The sequence below is a fragment of the Macaca fascicularis genome, chromosome 20 (genome assembly GCF_037993035.2).
Source record: "Macaca fascicularis isolate 582-1 chromosome 20, T2T-MFA8v1.1".
In the NCBI taxonomy this organism is placed as follows: Eukaryota; Metazoa; Chordata; class Mammalia; order Primates; family Cercopithecidae; genus Macaca; species Macaca fascicularis.
Window position 1 is genome coordinate 66,042,331 of NC_088394.1, and position 13,666 is coordinate 66,055,996.

At 55.5% G+C, this 13,666-nt stretch overlaps 1 protein-coding gene across 4 annotated transcripts in view; it reads left to right on the forward strand.

Moving 5' to 3' along the window:
• WWP2 (WW domain containing E3 ubiquitin protein ligase 2) overlaps positions 1 to 13,424 on the forward strand; it is a 214,490-nt gene extending 201,066 nt beyond the window's left edge. For all 4 annotated transcript variants that reach the window (XM_065537107.2, XM_065537108.2, XM_065537109.2 and 1 more), the window contains 13 exons: positions 1,265 to 1,346; positions 1,940 to 2,068; positions 2,963 to 3,038; positions 3,320 to 3,391; positions 3,611 to 3,699; positions 5,768 to 5,927; positions 7,619 to 7,752; positions 8,078 to 8,218; positions 8,886 to 9,006; positions 9,325 to 9,429; positions 10,728 to 10,824; positions 11,042 to 11,114; positions 11,542 to 13,424. In XM_065537107.2, the coding sequence (XP_065393179.1) occupies positions 1,265 to 1,346; positions 1,940 to 2,068; positions 2,963 to 3,038; positions 3,320 to 3,391; positions 3,611 to 3,699; positions 5,768 to 5,927; positions 7,619 to 7,752; positions 8,078 to 8,218; positions 8,886 to 9,006; positions 9,325 to 9,429; positions 10,728 to 10,824; positions 11,042 to 11,114; positions 11,542 to 11,641 (1,379 nt within the window). In that variant the 3' untranslated portion in view covers positions 11,642 to 13,424. The remainder of the gene's footprint in view (positions 1 to 1,264; positions 1,347 to 1,939; positions 2,069 to 2,962; positions 3,039 to 3,319; positions 3,392 to 3,610; positions 3,700 to 5,767; positions 5,928 to 7,618; positions 7,753 to 8,077; positions 8,219 to 8,885; positions 9,007 to 9,324; positions 9,430 to 10,727; positions 10,825 to 11,041; positions 11,115 to 11,541) is intronic.
• The last annotated feature ends 242 nt before the right edge of the window (positions 13,425 to 13,666 follow it).

The window sequence follows — 13,666 nt, forward strand, 5'->3', positions numbered from 1 at the left end:
GGTTCCCTGTAGCTTCTGGAACTGATTATTTTTTATTTCTTTAATGTTACTCTGTCTTGTAAAAGGAGAGCCATTAGCATCATTTGTTTTCGGGAGAGAAACAGATTTGAAGGCTCAGGAACTTCCTGGGAAAGGTGACCTCTTTTGGGCCAAGAGCTTTACCCCCTAGTTTTTTTTTCCCCTGTCTACCTGGAGCTGAGAGGTTACCCCTTTCCATCCCTCTCAAGGTCCAGAATCGCCAGCTCGGGTTGGGTCTGCCCCTGGAGCCCAGACTCCTCCCTTGGGGACCCCAGAGCCCTTATCAGTGTATCAGTAAAGGGCAAGACAACAGAGATTGTTGAGAGCAGAGGAAAAGTATATTTGTGCCCCAGCCCCTATGAACACTCCCCTGTCTCAAAGCACATACTTAGGTGTAAGAACAGGATAGGCAGGCCAGGCACGGTGGCTTATTGCCTGTAATCCCAGTACTTTGGGAGGCTGAGGCGGGAGGATCACTTGAGGCCAGGAGTTCGAGACCAGCCAGGACAACATAGCGAGACCCTGTCTTTATATATATTAAAAAAAAGGTACATGTCTAAGAAGAGGCTGGGCAGTGTAAGTGTCCTCAGCCCCAGATATCATTTATTTGCTCATAAGCAAGAAAGAGATGTGCCAGGGTATGAGAGTTTTAGAACAAGACTTAGCCTGTAAGTGGGAGAAGAGGGAGAACTTGGAGGGTGCAGGGGCGCAGGGTGCAGAGCACTGATCAGAGAGGTGCGAGGGAGATGCAGCTACCCCATAAGGACCATGCCCTGTGGGACAGAGGCGCCCAGGTCAGCTGCATGCAGTGCAGAGGGTCCCAGGACCAGGGATCAGCCGTGAGGGACTTGGGTGGGGGGCCTGGCGGGTTGGGGACTGCCCGGCTTCCGTGCTGCACACAGCTGGGAGCAATTATGCCTCTGGTTTGAGCTGTGCTGCTCCCTCCGGGTGGCCACACCACCCCCTCCCTCCAACTGACCAACCAACCAAAGAAGTGCTTCATCTCGAGTTGGAAATGTGTCACACACCCCCCCTCGCCACCAACAACAACAAGAAGGAAGGACCCTCTTTGTCCCTTTCCCAGTGACAAGTGTGAGTGAGCTCGGCTTTGGCTGGTTCTTCTCTAACAGGCTGACAACAGGGAGAGAAACTCAGACCCAGCATCCAGGAGGTGGGAGCCGCGGGGAAAGGACACCGGCTCTCCATGTTTGAATCTGATGGTTCTTTCTTTCTTCTCATGTGGCAGAGAAGAGACAAGACAATGGACGGGTGTATTACGTGAACCATAACACTCGCACGACCCAGTGGGAGGACCCCCGGACCCAGGGGTAAGGACTTGGGCTGAGAGGGGGGCCGGGCCAGGCTGGGTCTGTGTGCAGCTCCAGCATTAGGCAGGTGGTTTTGGACTGCATCGTCCCAGAGGGCTGATGTCAGGGACCTGTAGCCACACACAAGTGTCTTGAGACTCTCACTACACAGATACACTGTTGGCCTGATGACAACTTAAAAGTGGTTTCTTAAACAGACCTTCCTGGTGGATGGAGGGTGGCCTGGCTGGCGGGTGTTGCTGGTCTCCATACTGATTGTGCAGGCTGCTGATAATTGCAAAAAGGTTGAGGGATCCTGGTTTCCCAACACCCCAAGTGAAGCCGTGCTGGGGCATGGAGTGTCTCAGGATTGCTGGTGGCCATTCAGTCCAGTGCCATCCATGCAGGGCTGCGTTTTTGGCCATGAGATATTAAATGACCTCTCTGTGCTGCAGAACTGTCCTCACGACTTGGGTCATGCTTCTTGGGTGCATGTCCTCAAGGTCCCTCATGGACTCTGCAGAGACAAAGCCACACTTTGAGGACCCAGCCTCCAACCACCAAGGTCCAGAAGGTGGGGCCAGCCCTTCACCCTTTTCTTCCCATGTTTCCAGGATGATCCAGGAACCAGCTCTGCCCCCAGGATGGGAGATGAAATACACCAGCGAGGGGGTGCGATACTTTGTGGACCACAATACCCGCACCACCACCTTTAAGGATCCTCGCCCAGGGTTTGAGTCGGGGTAAGGACTTTGTACAGGTAGCAGCAGCGTCCAGGAGCCGAGACCCAGGCCGTCCTTGTTCTGGCTCTGAGAGGCCCACTTTGGGCGGCCCCTGCAGTGCGTTCTACTGCCCTTACTGCCCTCTAGTGGCCAATGTTGATGTCATATTGAAGGGGATGGGAGGATAGCTTGAGTCCGGGAGTTTGAGACCAGCCTGGACAACATAGTGAGACCCTGTTTCTACAAGAATAAAAAAGATTAACCAGGCTGAGAAAGATGTCAAGACTCCATCTCTATAAAAAAAATTTAAAAATTAGCTGGATGTGGTGGTGCCTGCCTATAGTCCCAGCTATGTGGGAGGCTGAGGTGGGAGGATCCCTTGAGCTCAGGAGTTTGAGGCTGCCGTGAGCTATGATGGCACCACTGCACTCCACCTCAGGTGACAGAGTGAGATCCTGTTTCTAAAAAATAATAATACATTTAAAATTAGCTCGGTGTGGTAACACACTCCTGTAGTCCTAGCTACTTGGAAGGCTGAGGTGGGAGGATCACTTAAGACCAGGAATTTGAGGCTGCCGTGAGCCATGATCACACCACTGCACTGCAGCCTGGGCGACAGAGCAAAACCTCGTCTCTAGAAAACAAACAAACAAATAAATAAGATGGGATGGGGAGGAAGGGACTATCCTGTTTATTCCAAGTGACACTAGTGTTATTTCTCTAAAAACAAGAAGTCTGGCTTTATTTCTAGATTCTCTTTTTCATTCTTCAAGGATCTTAATGACAGTCACTTCCTCGCCTTACATTACTCATCTTTAAATTAACATAGCACCAGCTTTCCTTAGGGTTGACAAAGACAAGTTGTTCATTTTCTGAGAAATGGCATGAACCGCCGAACACCTTTGCTCTTCCCAGGACGAAGCAAGGCTCCCCTGGTGCTTATGACCGCAGTTTTCGGTGGAAGTATCACCAGTTCCGTTTCCTCTGCCATGTGAGTTCTGGTACTGGGGCTCCCGTGGCAGCTGGGGTTATTGAGTTATTTTGGTGTGAGTTCCCGGCACAGCAGCAGGTATCAGAATGTTTGTGTCTTAGGTGGGGGCCAGACACTTGTCTAACCCCAAACTGGCTGTCTCTAGGAAGCGAGTTTTCATTCCTAGGGGACGTGCTGTCCCCTCCTGGCCCATCGGGCTGGGGGCTGCCTGTTCATACAGACAGGAGAACAGATGATCACTTGAGGCTCAATTTGAAGTTATTTTCTTTTTTTTTTTTCAGTCAAATGCCCTACCCAGCCACGTGAAGATCAGTGTTTCCAGGCAGACGCTTTTTGAAGATTCCTTCCAACAGGTTAGATCATGGTGCCTGAAACCAGGGCCAGGCCGACGCCCTCCTCCCAGCACCCCATCTCCTATTGCATGGCCTGTTAAACCCACACTGCAGACTTTCCACGGCATGGGTCTTGGTGACTGTGTCTGCTGGAGAGTAGGCCTTAGAGTCCCGTCCCTCCCGCCCCTGCCTGCTGTGAAAGGGAGAGTGGCAGGCCGGCCCGATGCTCTGTCTTCCCAGATCATGAACATGAAACCCTATGACCTGCGCCGCCGGCTCTACATCATCATGCGTGGCGAGGAGGGCCTGGACTATGGGGGCATTGCCAGGTGAGCTTGAGTGCCCTGGGAGGCTGCCCTGTACCCCGCTTCCCCAGGCTACAGCGTCCATGGCCAGAAAGCTGCCTGCCCCCTGCTCACATTCCCTCCCAAAGTTCTCATGCATCTTCAGGAGTGGGCACAGTGTGGCATTCAGAATACGTGAATCCGCCAGGTGCGGTGGCTCACGCCTGTAATCCCAGCACTTTGGGAGGCCAAGGCCAAGGCCTCCCAAAGTGAGTTTGGGAGTTCGAGACCAGCCTGACCAACATGGAGAAACCCCATCTCTACTAAAAATACAAAATTAGCCAGGTGCGGTGGCGCATGCCTGTAATCTCAGCTCATAGGGGAGGCTGAGGCGGGAGACTCGCTCCAACCTGGGAGGCAGGAGGTTGTGGTGAGCCGAGATCGTGCCACTGCACTCCATCCCGGGCAACAAGAGCGAAACTCCATTTCAAAAACAAAACAAATAAAAAACCAAAATACATGAATGCATGTGGCCAGTCCATTGAGCCTGGAACAGGGTCCTGGGGTGCCCTGCTGGGCTGGGCGTTAAGCCTTTAGTAACTGGGTCATGAGGCGACGGAGGACTCCCGGGAGGGGTGAAAGCTCAGTACAGTGGCTCTGTTATCTACCAGTGTGTCATGTTTCTGTATTTTAACAACCAGGCCAGCAGCATTTGGGCAGTTGAATATCAGGGCTGTGTGGTCATCCATTAGAGTTGACCCTGGGGTCCCCTCCCCTTAAGGCAGCCAGGGCAGGTGAAGTCAGGTGTCCCCATGTGGATAAGCTATGTCACGATCCACAGGGCCTTGAGCAGGGCTCAGCTGCATGTCACGTGTCTGGGGTCAGTAACACTGTAACGGCTTATGTCACCCTAAAAAGAGTCCAAAGCATTGTCTTGCCTTCACCCTGGTCCACCCATAAAAGTTAACAGGCCCTCTGGGAAATGCTGCCTCGGACGGCAGGGCAGAAGGGCCCCGGCAGAGAGAGGGAGCGCCTTGGCCTGCGGCGACCTCTCTGCTCGAGACCTCTCCCGGTGTGGGCATGTCTTCTCGCTTGGTGTTGGGTTAACTTGCTTCTGGTCCTCTGTTTGGTGGTGGCGTGGCCTTCTGCGCTGGCCCTGTGGATGGACTGTTCCTTTTTTCCGTGGTGACCTCCTCTCCAGGCTCTGCTTGGTGGGCTTCCCTGGTGTGGCCGCGCCCTGTGTGTGTCTCTCTCTGTGTCCTGCCAGTGGTTTTACCCTATGGTAGGTTACGTCATGCTGTTCTACCACAGGGTAGAACCACGGACAGGATACCGGGGCACCCTCTGCGTCGAAGGACTCCTCGTCTGCCCAGCCACAAACAGCCCAGCAGCCGGGGACTGGCCTCCTTGGGACGTCCCCTTGCTGGTTTAGCTCAAGCCCAAAAGGACTCTGAATTCATGCCTGAGGCTCGCACCCAGGGCACGGGTGTTGATTCAGATGAATGCTTGGAAGTGTGGGAATGGGGATGGTGTTGGGGTCTGGGGTGAAGGGAGGGCAAAGCGCAAGGGTGTGGCGTAGCTGGTGGGTGTGAGGTTTCTAATCTGAAGGCAGCATGGATTACGTTTTCATGGATTGGGGTTGGGAATGTGGTGCTCTGTATTTACATTATGTTGCCCACCAGGTAGAGCGGAAACAGGGTAGTTGCTATTCAAACAGAACCTTTGCAGAAAAATTATTGTCATAAACACGCATCGTGCCCTTGTGTAGTGCACAGCCTATGCAACTGAGCATGGTGACAAGGACCCCCTTTACCATTAGAAGCTCTGGATATTGTGATGTAAAGTCTCGGAACACATCATCTGGGAGCCGACGGGGACACGTTTCCCCAAACATCATCCTCAAATGCAGTTGCCATTCTGTGTAGAACAGAGCCCACCCTGTTCACTGACCAGCTGTTCATATAGGTTAGCGCGGGTGCTTGTCACGGGGCTTGACTCCCTGGGACACGTGTCCCCAGACTACCTGAAACACAACGGTGGAGAGTCACAGCTCCTGTGCAGATGTGCACCAAGGAACCCATTATTCTTGTCTTTTCTTTCTCTTCCCTCACAGAGAGTGGTTTTTCCTCCTGTCTCACGAGGTGCTCAACCCTATGTATTGTTTATTTGAATACGCGGGAAAGAACAATTACTGCCTGCAGATCAACCCTGCCTCCTCCATCAACCCAGACCACCTCACCTACTTCCGCTTTATAGGCAGATTCATCGCCATGGTAAGGGGGCCCCAGGGGTCTGCCTGGTTCCCTCCTCTCCCTCCTCTTCCCTCTCCTGGTGAAGTGTGCCAGGGGCACCAGGGGAATCTGCTCTTTCTCTGAGACCTCCAGGAAGGGGCAGCATTGGAGGAGGCCCTGGGCCTGTTCACCAGGAGGCAGCGTGGCGTGAACAGCAGCCCCCGTGGACTGGCGCGCCCTCTCTGGGCCCCACCCTTCGCCCCCATAGAGCTCGTAACCTAAAAATGTAAAAAGCTGGAGAGAGTTCTGGAGAAACCAGAGCTTTCTCAGTGGCTGTCCCGCAGGTAGTGAAGAGTTTCCACGCTGCTTGTATAGGACTTGTCGAGAGGAAGCCCAGGGTCTCTGGGCCACAGACTTTACTGAACATTAAATATGCGCTCTGTTGAGGGCCTTGGGATGACAGGGCCAGGTGAAAACATAGCTGCCCACCTGCTGCCTGTCTCTGGGAGGTGACACTGTCACGGCATTTGGGAACGTCCCACTGAGACACTAAGCCTTCTGGAAGGACATTTGGAGTCAACACTAGCTTAGAACAAAACCCTAAAGTCTGTGGCCCAGAGACCCTGGGCTTCCTCTCGACAAGTCCTATACAAGCAGCGTGGAAACTCTTCACTACCTACAGGACAGCCGCTGAGAAAGCTCTGGCTTCTCCAGAACTCTCTCCAGCTTTTTGCATTTTTAGGTTACGAGCTCTACGGGGGCGAAGGGTGGGGCCCAGAGAGGGCGCGCCAGTCCACGGGGGCTGCTGTTCACGCCACGCTGCCTCCTGGTGAACCGTAAACTGGCTGGTGCAGGGTGTAGGGACGTATGTCAGAAAGTGGGCCAGTTCTGGGGAGGGGCTTTCCCAGCATCTGTATTTAACTGGAAAGAAGGACACGGTGTGAATAGGGAAAGGGAGGTCCTGCCACGTGCCCCCTGTTGAGGGTCTTGGGAGTGTGGAGAACCCGATTGAGAAGCGGGGACCAGCACGGGAGCCACATTCATAGCTTGAGAAGTTTCAGTTCTCACTTTCCTTCGCTTCTTCCCCTGCCTTCCTGAGCTCCCCTCTTAGGAGGACCCAAGTGTCCCAGGAGCCTGTGACTAAATATGGCCCTTCCCATCGTCGGGGAGCTCTTGGCCAAGGTGCTGGGCTCTGGAAGTGGGCACATTCTTCCCAGGTCTAGAGACCCGCCTGGCCCAGCAGCCAACAGGACAGACCGGTAAAACCCTAGACTATTACTCACCATTGGCCGCCAGCTCTCGCTGTCAGCGGTGTCTGCATTATTTTTGGCTGCCTTTGCCACCCACCCTGAGCGCCAGTGAGTCAGGGCTGCCACCTGGAGCTGCTCTGAGCAAGCCTTTTCTGTGAGCGTGGGACAGACCTTTGCTAGGCTGGGAGCCAGCCGGCCAGTGTGAGGGGCAGATGCGGGCCCGGACGTGGGTTCCCGCGCCAGCTGTCTCTGCCCAGTCCCTGCGGTCTGCAGGGCAGGGTGGGAGTCCCTCTGTAGGTGCAAGTCAGGACAAAGGCGTTGTTTGCTCCCGAGGCCCTCCCGCTGCGTCCGAGGCAGCCGCTGCTGCGGTTCTGTCAGGGAAGGCGGGTGGTGGTAGCGGAGTTTGATACCGAGTATCCGAGAGCCAGTCTTGGCAGTGCCTGGGGAAGGCCCAAGCTCTGTGCTGTGCCTCTTCCTTCCCAGGCGCTGTACCACGGAAAGTTCATCGACACGGGCTTCACCCTCCCTTTCTATAAGCGGATGCTCAACAAGAGACCAACCCTGAAAGACCTGGAGTCCGTCGACCCTGAGTTCTACAACTCCATTGTCTGGATCAAGTGAGCTCCCTCCCCCCTCACCCCACCGCACTGATAGGAGGGACGTCTCTGGGCAGGGAGCAGGTACCGACGGCTTTTATTTTGTCTGCCAGTGTGGCCCCTGAGCTCTTGTCCAGCCTTTAAAAGAGCTAGTGGAGAGGAATGTCCTCTGGGTCCCCCGTGGACAGTTCTAGAATCCCCTCCTTGAGTCAGGAAGCTGTCCCATGTCACTGTTCAGGATTCTAGGCCACCCGTGAACCCTTGGTGTCCCATGGGCAGCAGAGCAGGATCCAGGAAAGACCCTGCCACGATAGACATCTCCCGACTTGGTCTGCTGTGCCCCCAGAGAGAACAACCTGGAAGAATGTGGCCTGGAGCTGTACTTCATCCAGGACATGGAGATCCTGGGCAAGGTGACCACCCACGAACTGAAGGAGGGTGGCGAGAGCATCCGGGTCACGGAGGAGAACAAGGAAGAGTACATCATGTGAGTCTCAGGCGCCGGGGCCTCCGCTCCAGGGGCGGTGCGGAGATCTAGTTGGTTGCAGAGCAAGATGGGCCCCCACCTTGTGGCCCATCGGTCACTGTGGATGCCATCTCCATCTGCCTCGAAGGTGGCTGCTGATGGGCCGTCATGTGATGGCGCGAGCTGGGGGACCAGAGCCGAGGTCCTTAGTTACTGACTCCCGGCTGCACTTTTTCCCCACGTGGGAGACTTCAAGCCTCCAGGGTGGAATTTCTTTGAAGTCGCGTCAAGCTTAGACGTCTGCATCTTTCTCCAGGCCGAGAGGATCTCTGTGGCCTGCGTGCCTAGACCCACCGTCTCACGTGTGCCCGTTCTCCATGCCTGTTCCTCAGGCCTCTTGGTTTAGTCTTTTTATCTCCACGCTTTCATACGTCTGAGGTTCAGTTGGCGTTGTGGGCAGGAGCAGGAGGTGGCGGTGGTGAGGATGACTTCAAAGACTCCGGTGTCTGCAGGTCACTGTGAGGTTTTTAGGGCCGCACTCTAGGGCCTCCAGCAGGCTGGGTCTGGGTGTGCGAAGTGGGCTCTTCTGATCTGGTGGTCCTGCGTGGTAACGGCCACGCGGCCTGGCCAGGAGCTGCCTCTGAGCGATGGGTCTCATCCTCCACCCATGGCTGGTCTTTGGTCTCAGGCTGCTGACCGACTGGCGTTTCACCCGAGGCGTGGAAGAGCAGACCAAAGCCTTCCTGGATGGCTTCAACGAGGTGGCCCCGCTGGAGTGGCTGCGCTACTTTGATGAAAAAGAGCTGGAGGTGAGTGTCTGAGGTTGCTGGGACCCTGAGCCCCTGCCTCTGGGGTGATCCTGCTCTGTGATGCGCTCACTGTGCACCCACAGACACTCAGCAGTGAAACGCCCACTGCGGCAGGGCAGATGGGTTTAATTTGGGATCTCAGGACCCACCTTTCCCCAGATACTTGTTTCAAGAAAACAGGGACTTACATTACCCATATTATTAACGCTGACACCAGAAATGGCTAGTTGAACATGTCTGGGGCAATGTCATGTGCTAGCGAGTGGACGATGCGTGGGGAGGGGCCTGCCAGGGGTGCTGACTGCTGCCTCTCCCCAGCTGATGCTGTGCGGCATGCAGGAGATAGACATGAGCGACTGGCAGAAGAGCACCATCTACCGGCACTACACCAAGAACAGCAAGCAGATCCAGTGGTTCTGGCAGGTGGGTCCTGGGCCCAGGCCTTGGCAGGGACATCTGGGCCATCAGCCAAAGGAAACGGGTCTTGAGGAGACCTCACACGCAAGGACCTTCAGCTTTGACCCTGTCCTCACCTCCCACAACTTGCAAAAGGAGATGGTAGACCAGCCTTGGGATGAACAGGGACAGTTCCAGCTGAGTGGTGGCCAGTGCACGTGACAGGAGGCCGTCAGTGGTCAGCCTTGGGCCAGCTGGTGTGCAGGGACAGACCTGCAGGCAGACAGCAGCTGCCCCTGGTTGAGAGGTCCCCTGCCAGCCAGATGGGACAGGAAGTCAGGGGCTTGGCTCCAGAAAACAGAAAGAGCTGTCATTGTTGTCGTTATGAAGTATAGCATAAAAAAAATGATTACAGATATTCTTAGTATATGTCTGTATGCATATGTATGTATACAAATTTGTTGTGGAGGTGAAATTTCTATAACCTACAATTAACTATTAAATGGTTTTTTTGTTTTTTTTTTTCAATAGAGACAGGGTCTTGCTATGTTGCCCAGCCTGGTCCTGAACTCCTGGGCTCAAGCAGTCCTTCCATCTCACACTCCCAAAGTGCTGGGATTATAGGCATCAGCCACTGTGCCCAACCCATTTAAGTTTTTTAAGATACACAATTCAGTGGCTTTCCACTTTGGGCTCCCTGGTTTCCCACCCAGGCCGAGGTGGGTGGATCACTTGAGGTCAGGAGTTCAAGACCAGCCTGGCCAACATAGTGAAACCCTCTTTCTGCTAAAAATACAAAAAATTAGCCAGTTGTGGTGGCGTACACCTGTAATCTCAGCTACTCAGGAGGCTGATGCATGAGAATCGCTTGAACCTGGGTGGTGGAGACTGCAGTGAGCCGAGATCGTGCCGCTGCACTCCAGCCCGGGCGAGAGAGTAGGGGCTTCCAGTACATTCACAGTGTTGTGCACCTGTCACCACTATCGAATTCTGGGACATTTCATCTCCCCAAAAACCTTATAGCCATTAAGCAGTCACTCCCATATTTAGTCATTTCTGAAAGCAGAACTTGGATGGGAAGAGAATACTCGGTGTCCCTGAGACCCAGAGCTGTCCCATGGACGGGTGGGAATCTTCTGCAGACACAGCCTCTTAGCAGGAGCACTTCCGGGCTTTCTCAGGTTGGGGGGCTGTCATCCCCTGGCCAACCTGGCTCTGTGTCCTCAGCCCCAAAGAGGGGCCCCGCTGAGCTGGAGAGCTCCACGTTCGGGCTAAGTACTGGGCCCGTGGGTCGCCTGACTGTGCCTTGACTTGCGGACTTCCAGGTGGTGAAGGAGATGGACAATGAGAAGAGGATCCGGCTGTTGCAGTTTGTCACTGGGACCTGCCGCCTGCCCATCGGCGGATTTGCTGAACTCATCGGTACATTTTCTCTCGCCCTCTGGTGTCCTGGCTGGCAGTGAGGACAGCTCAGAGGGAGGGGGGAACCTAGTCTTTTCCTGGAAGCACGTCAGTGGGATGGAGAAGAGCTGAGGCCTCTGTGTCCTGGGGCTGAGCCCATCTGTGGGTGGAGCCGGAGGGTCCTGCTTTGGGAAGGCACGTCTCTGTTGACATGGGTGTGTTTTACCTTGGATCACAGGTAGCAATGGACCACAGAAGTTTTGCATTGACAAAGTTGGCAAGGAAACCTGGCTGCCCAGAAGCCACACCTGGTGAGCCTTCTAGTTTTAGTGGGACGTCGGGGGGCCTCAGACCCGATGAGCTCCTGGGACAGCCCAGTGGGTGTAGCAGCTTCTTAGCCTCGAGTCTGACAGCTTTTGCGTGGCCCTGGGGTGTTGGGTTGGAGAGATGGGGCTGTGATGGGCATCTTATCTGCCGGGTTTTACATATGAAGCGCTTCTGTTCCAGTAGTCCAAGAGCTACTGCCCTAAGTGTCCCCCCAACCAATTTCCAGCTGTCCTGGCCCCTCCCTTAACACCCCATGGTCCAGGCACCTGCAGTGTAAAGGCCTGACTGGCAGCCCCTGAGCCCTAGCCAGTGTGGCGCAAGCCCTGTGGCCCTGCTGCAGGCAGGCAGGGTGGGGCTGTCAGGGCCCTGGCCTCCTGGGGCTGACTGTCGTGCTTTCCCCGCTCTCGATAGCTTCAACCGTCTGGATCTTCCTCCCTACAAGAGCTACGAACAGCTGAGAGAGAAGCTGCTGTATGCCATTGAGGAGACCGAGGGCTTTGGACAGGAGTAACTGAGGCCGCCCCCCCACACCCCCCAGTGCACACATAGTCCTGAGTCCTCCCTGCCTGGGAGGCCACCGGCCCTGCAGCCCTTGGGAGGCCCCCGTGGATGTGGCCCTGTGTGGGACGACACCATCATCTCGCTTCTGGCAGAAGAGCCTGATCCCAGGAGGCCCTGCAGTTCCCCCCACCCATGGATGGCAGTCTGGAATAAAGCCCCCTAGTTGCCTTTGGCCCCACCTTCGCAAAGTTCCAGAGGGGTGACCCTCTCTGCAAAACTCTCCCCCATCCTCTAGACCCCACCCTGGGTGTGTGTGTGTGCAAGGGAAGGTGTTGCATCCCCAGGGGCTGCCGCAGAGGCCGGAGACCTCCCGGACTAGTTTGGCCAGGAGACCGGCTCCTGGGGTGGGCTGGGCTGTTCTGGACTGAGAGCCAAGGGTCTTTGCCAGCAAAGGAGATTCTGCCTGATGATCGAGACGAAGTGAAGGTCTGAGGGCGACGGCCCTGGGGCGAGGCCATCTCCGCCTGCCTCCCTAGCAGGCAGCAGCAATGGAGGCTGAGTCGCAGGACGCATGCTGGTCAGTTAATTCATTCTCAGCAAATGAAGGTTTGTCTAAGCTGCCTGGGTATCCATGGGACAGAAACAGCAGACTCCCTCAGACTTTCTTTTTCCATTTATAAACTTGAAGCGGTTGTGTTGTAGGGTTGCAGTTTTTTTTGTTATGCTGCTGTCACTTTCTGTCCAGGAGTTGGCACCCCAGGCGTTCTGAGACCTTGAGGGACCCAGGCCTTTGGGTCCACGAGTTTCCCAAACAGTCACGCCTCTCAGGAACCTGCCTGGTGGTTCCGTGAGCTCAGGCGGGCCTGACCCAGCGGCGCAGCCTGGCAGGGACCTCGTCCCCGAGCCTGGCAGAGTGGGAGGGGTTGAGGTCCCGAGCGCCACTCCTAGCCTTGCCGCCTTCAATAGAGAAGAAATCCCTTTGCTAGATAGGGTCCCCCAGGCAGTCCCCAGTGGCGGGACACAGGGATCCGGCTGTGGAGCTCTCCCGTCAGCCCTTGGAGTTCCAGGTGGGCCTGCTGGTCCCCTGTTCAGAATGGAGTGCGGCCCGGCCAGCGGAAAGTGTCCATTCTGCGTAGGTGCTTTATCTGCACACAGGACGTGGAAACCAGCAGAAAGGCCCTGACCTGCTGCATAGCCCGGTCTGATTTCTGCAGTTCCCACCAGCCTCCAACCCGGGGACTCTGCCATAATTGGAATCTTCACAGGTCACATTGAAATCTTCAAGATGACCATGCCCCCCCAGGATGCTGGGGCAGTAATCATGGCAGACTCCCTGCCCGGGCCCCCAGGATTCTAGGACCCCAGGCAGCCCCTTGGCCTGGTCCCGGGTACCTTCCAAGCACAGTCTCCATGCTCCCAGATTCTCGACCTTTCCCTGGCCGGGGAGGTGCAGCCTGCGTCTGCCTGTGTCATGTGTGCTGATTTGAGTGGCTCAGCTTGCCACAGCGCAACCTCTTCTGTCCCTCTCAGTCATTTGCCGTACTTCCCTGCGGCACGCCACCACGGAAGCCGCTCCAGGGTGGGTCAGGGTGTAAGCTGCTGGTGAGGTTTGGAAGCATCAGGCTCACGGGTGTTCGTGTGTGTTCGTGCGTGTGTGTGCGTACGTGTATATAACTGAAGTGTCTGTACGGAATGCCCTTTGCTAGCCATGGGCTGGTCACCAGACTATTTTGTAATACCCGCCCCCTGCCTCGATATTGCCAGTTTCTTGTGCAATAAACAATCAGCAGCTGTGGGTGGTGTTGGTGTGGATGTTTACAAACCTGTGGTCCTCTAGTCAAGAGGACTCTGGTCCTCACAGACCCTCCAGGCCTGGATAGGGGTGGAAATTCCCTGACCTCGCTGGTTTTGAGAAGCCTGTGTGTCATGGACCGAGGCAGCCCCCAACTTCTGGGCTGGGCAGCTGAGTCCTGGCCCAAGGATCACCAGCTTCAGCCCCTGATCGGCCACCTCACTGCACCCTTTCGGGACCTCT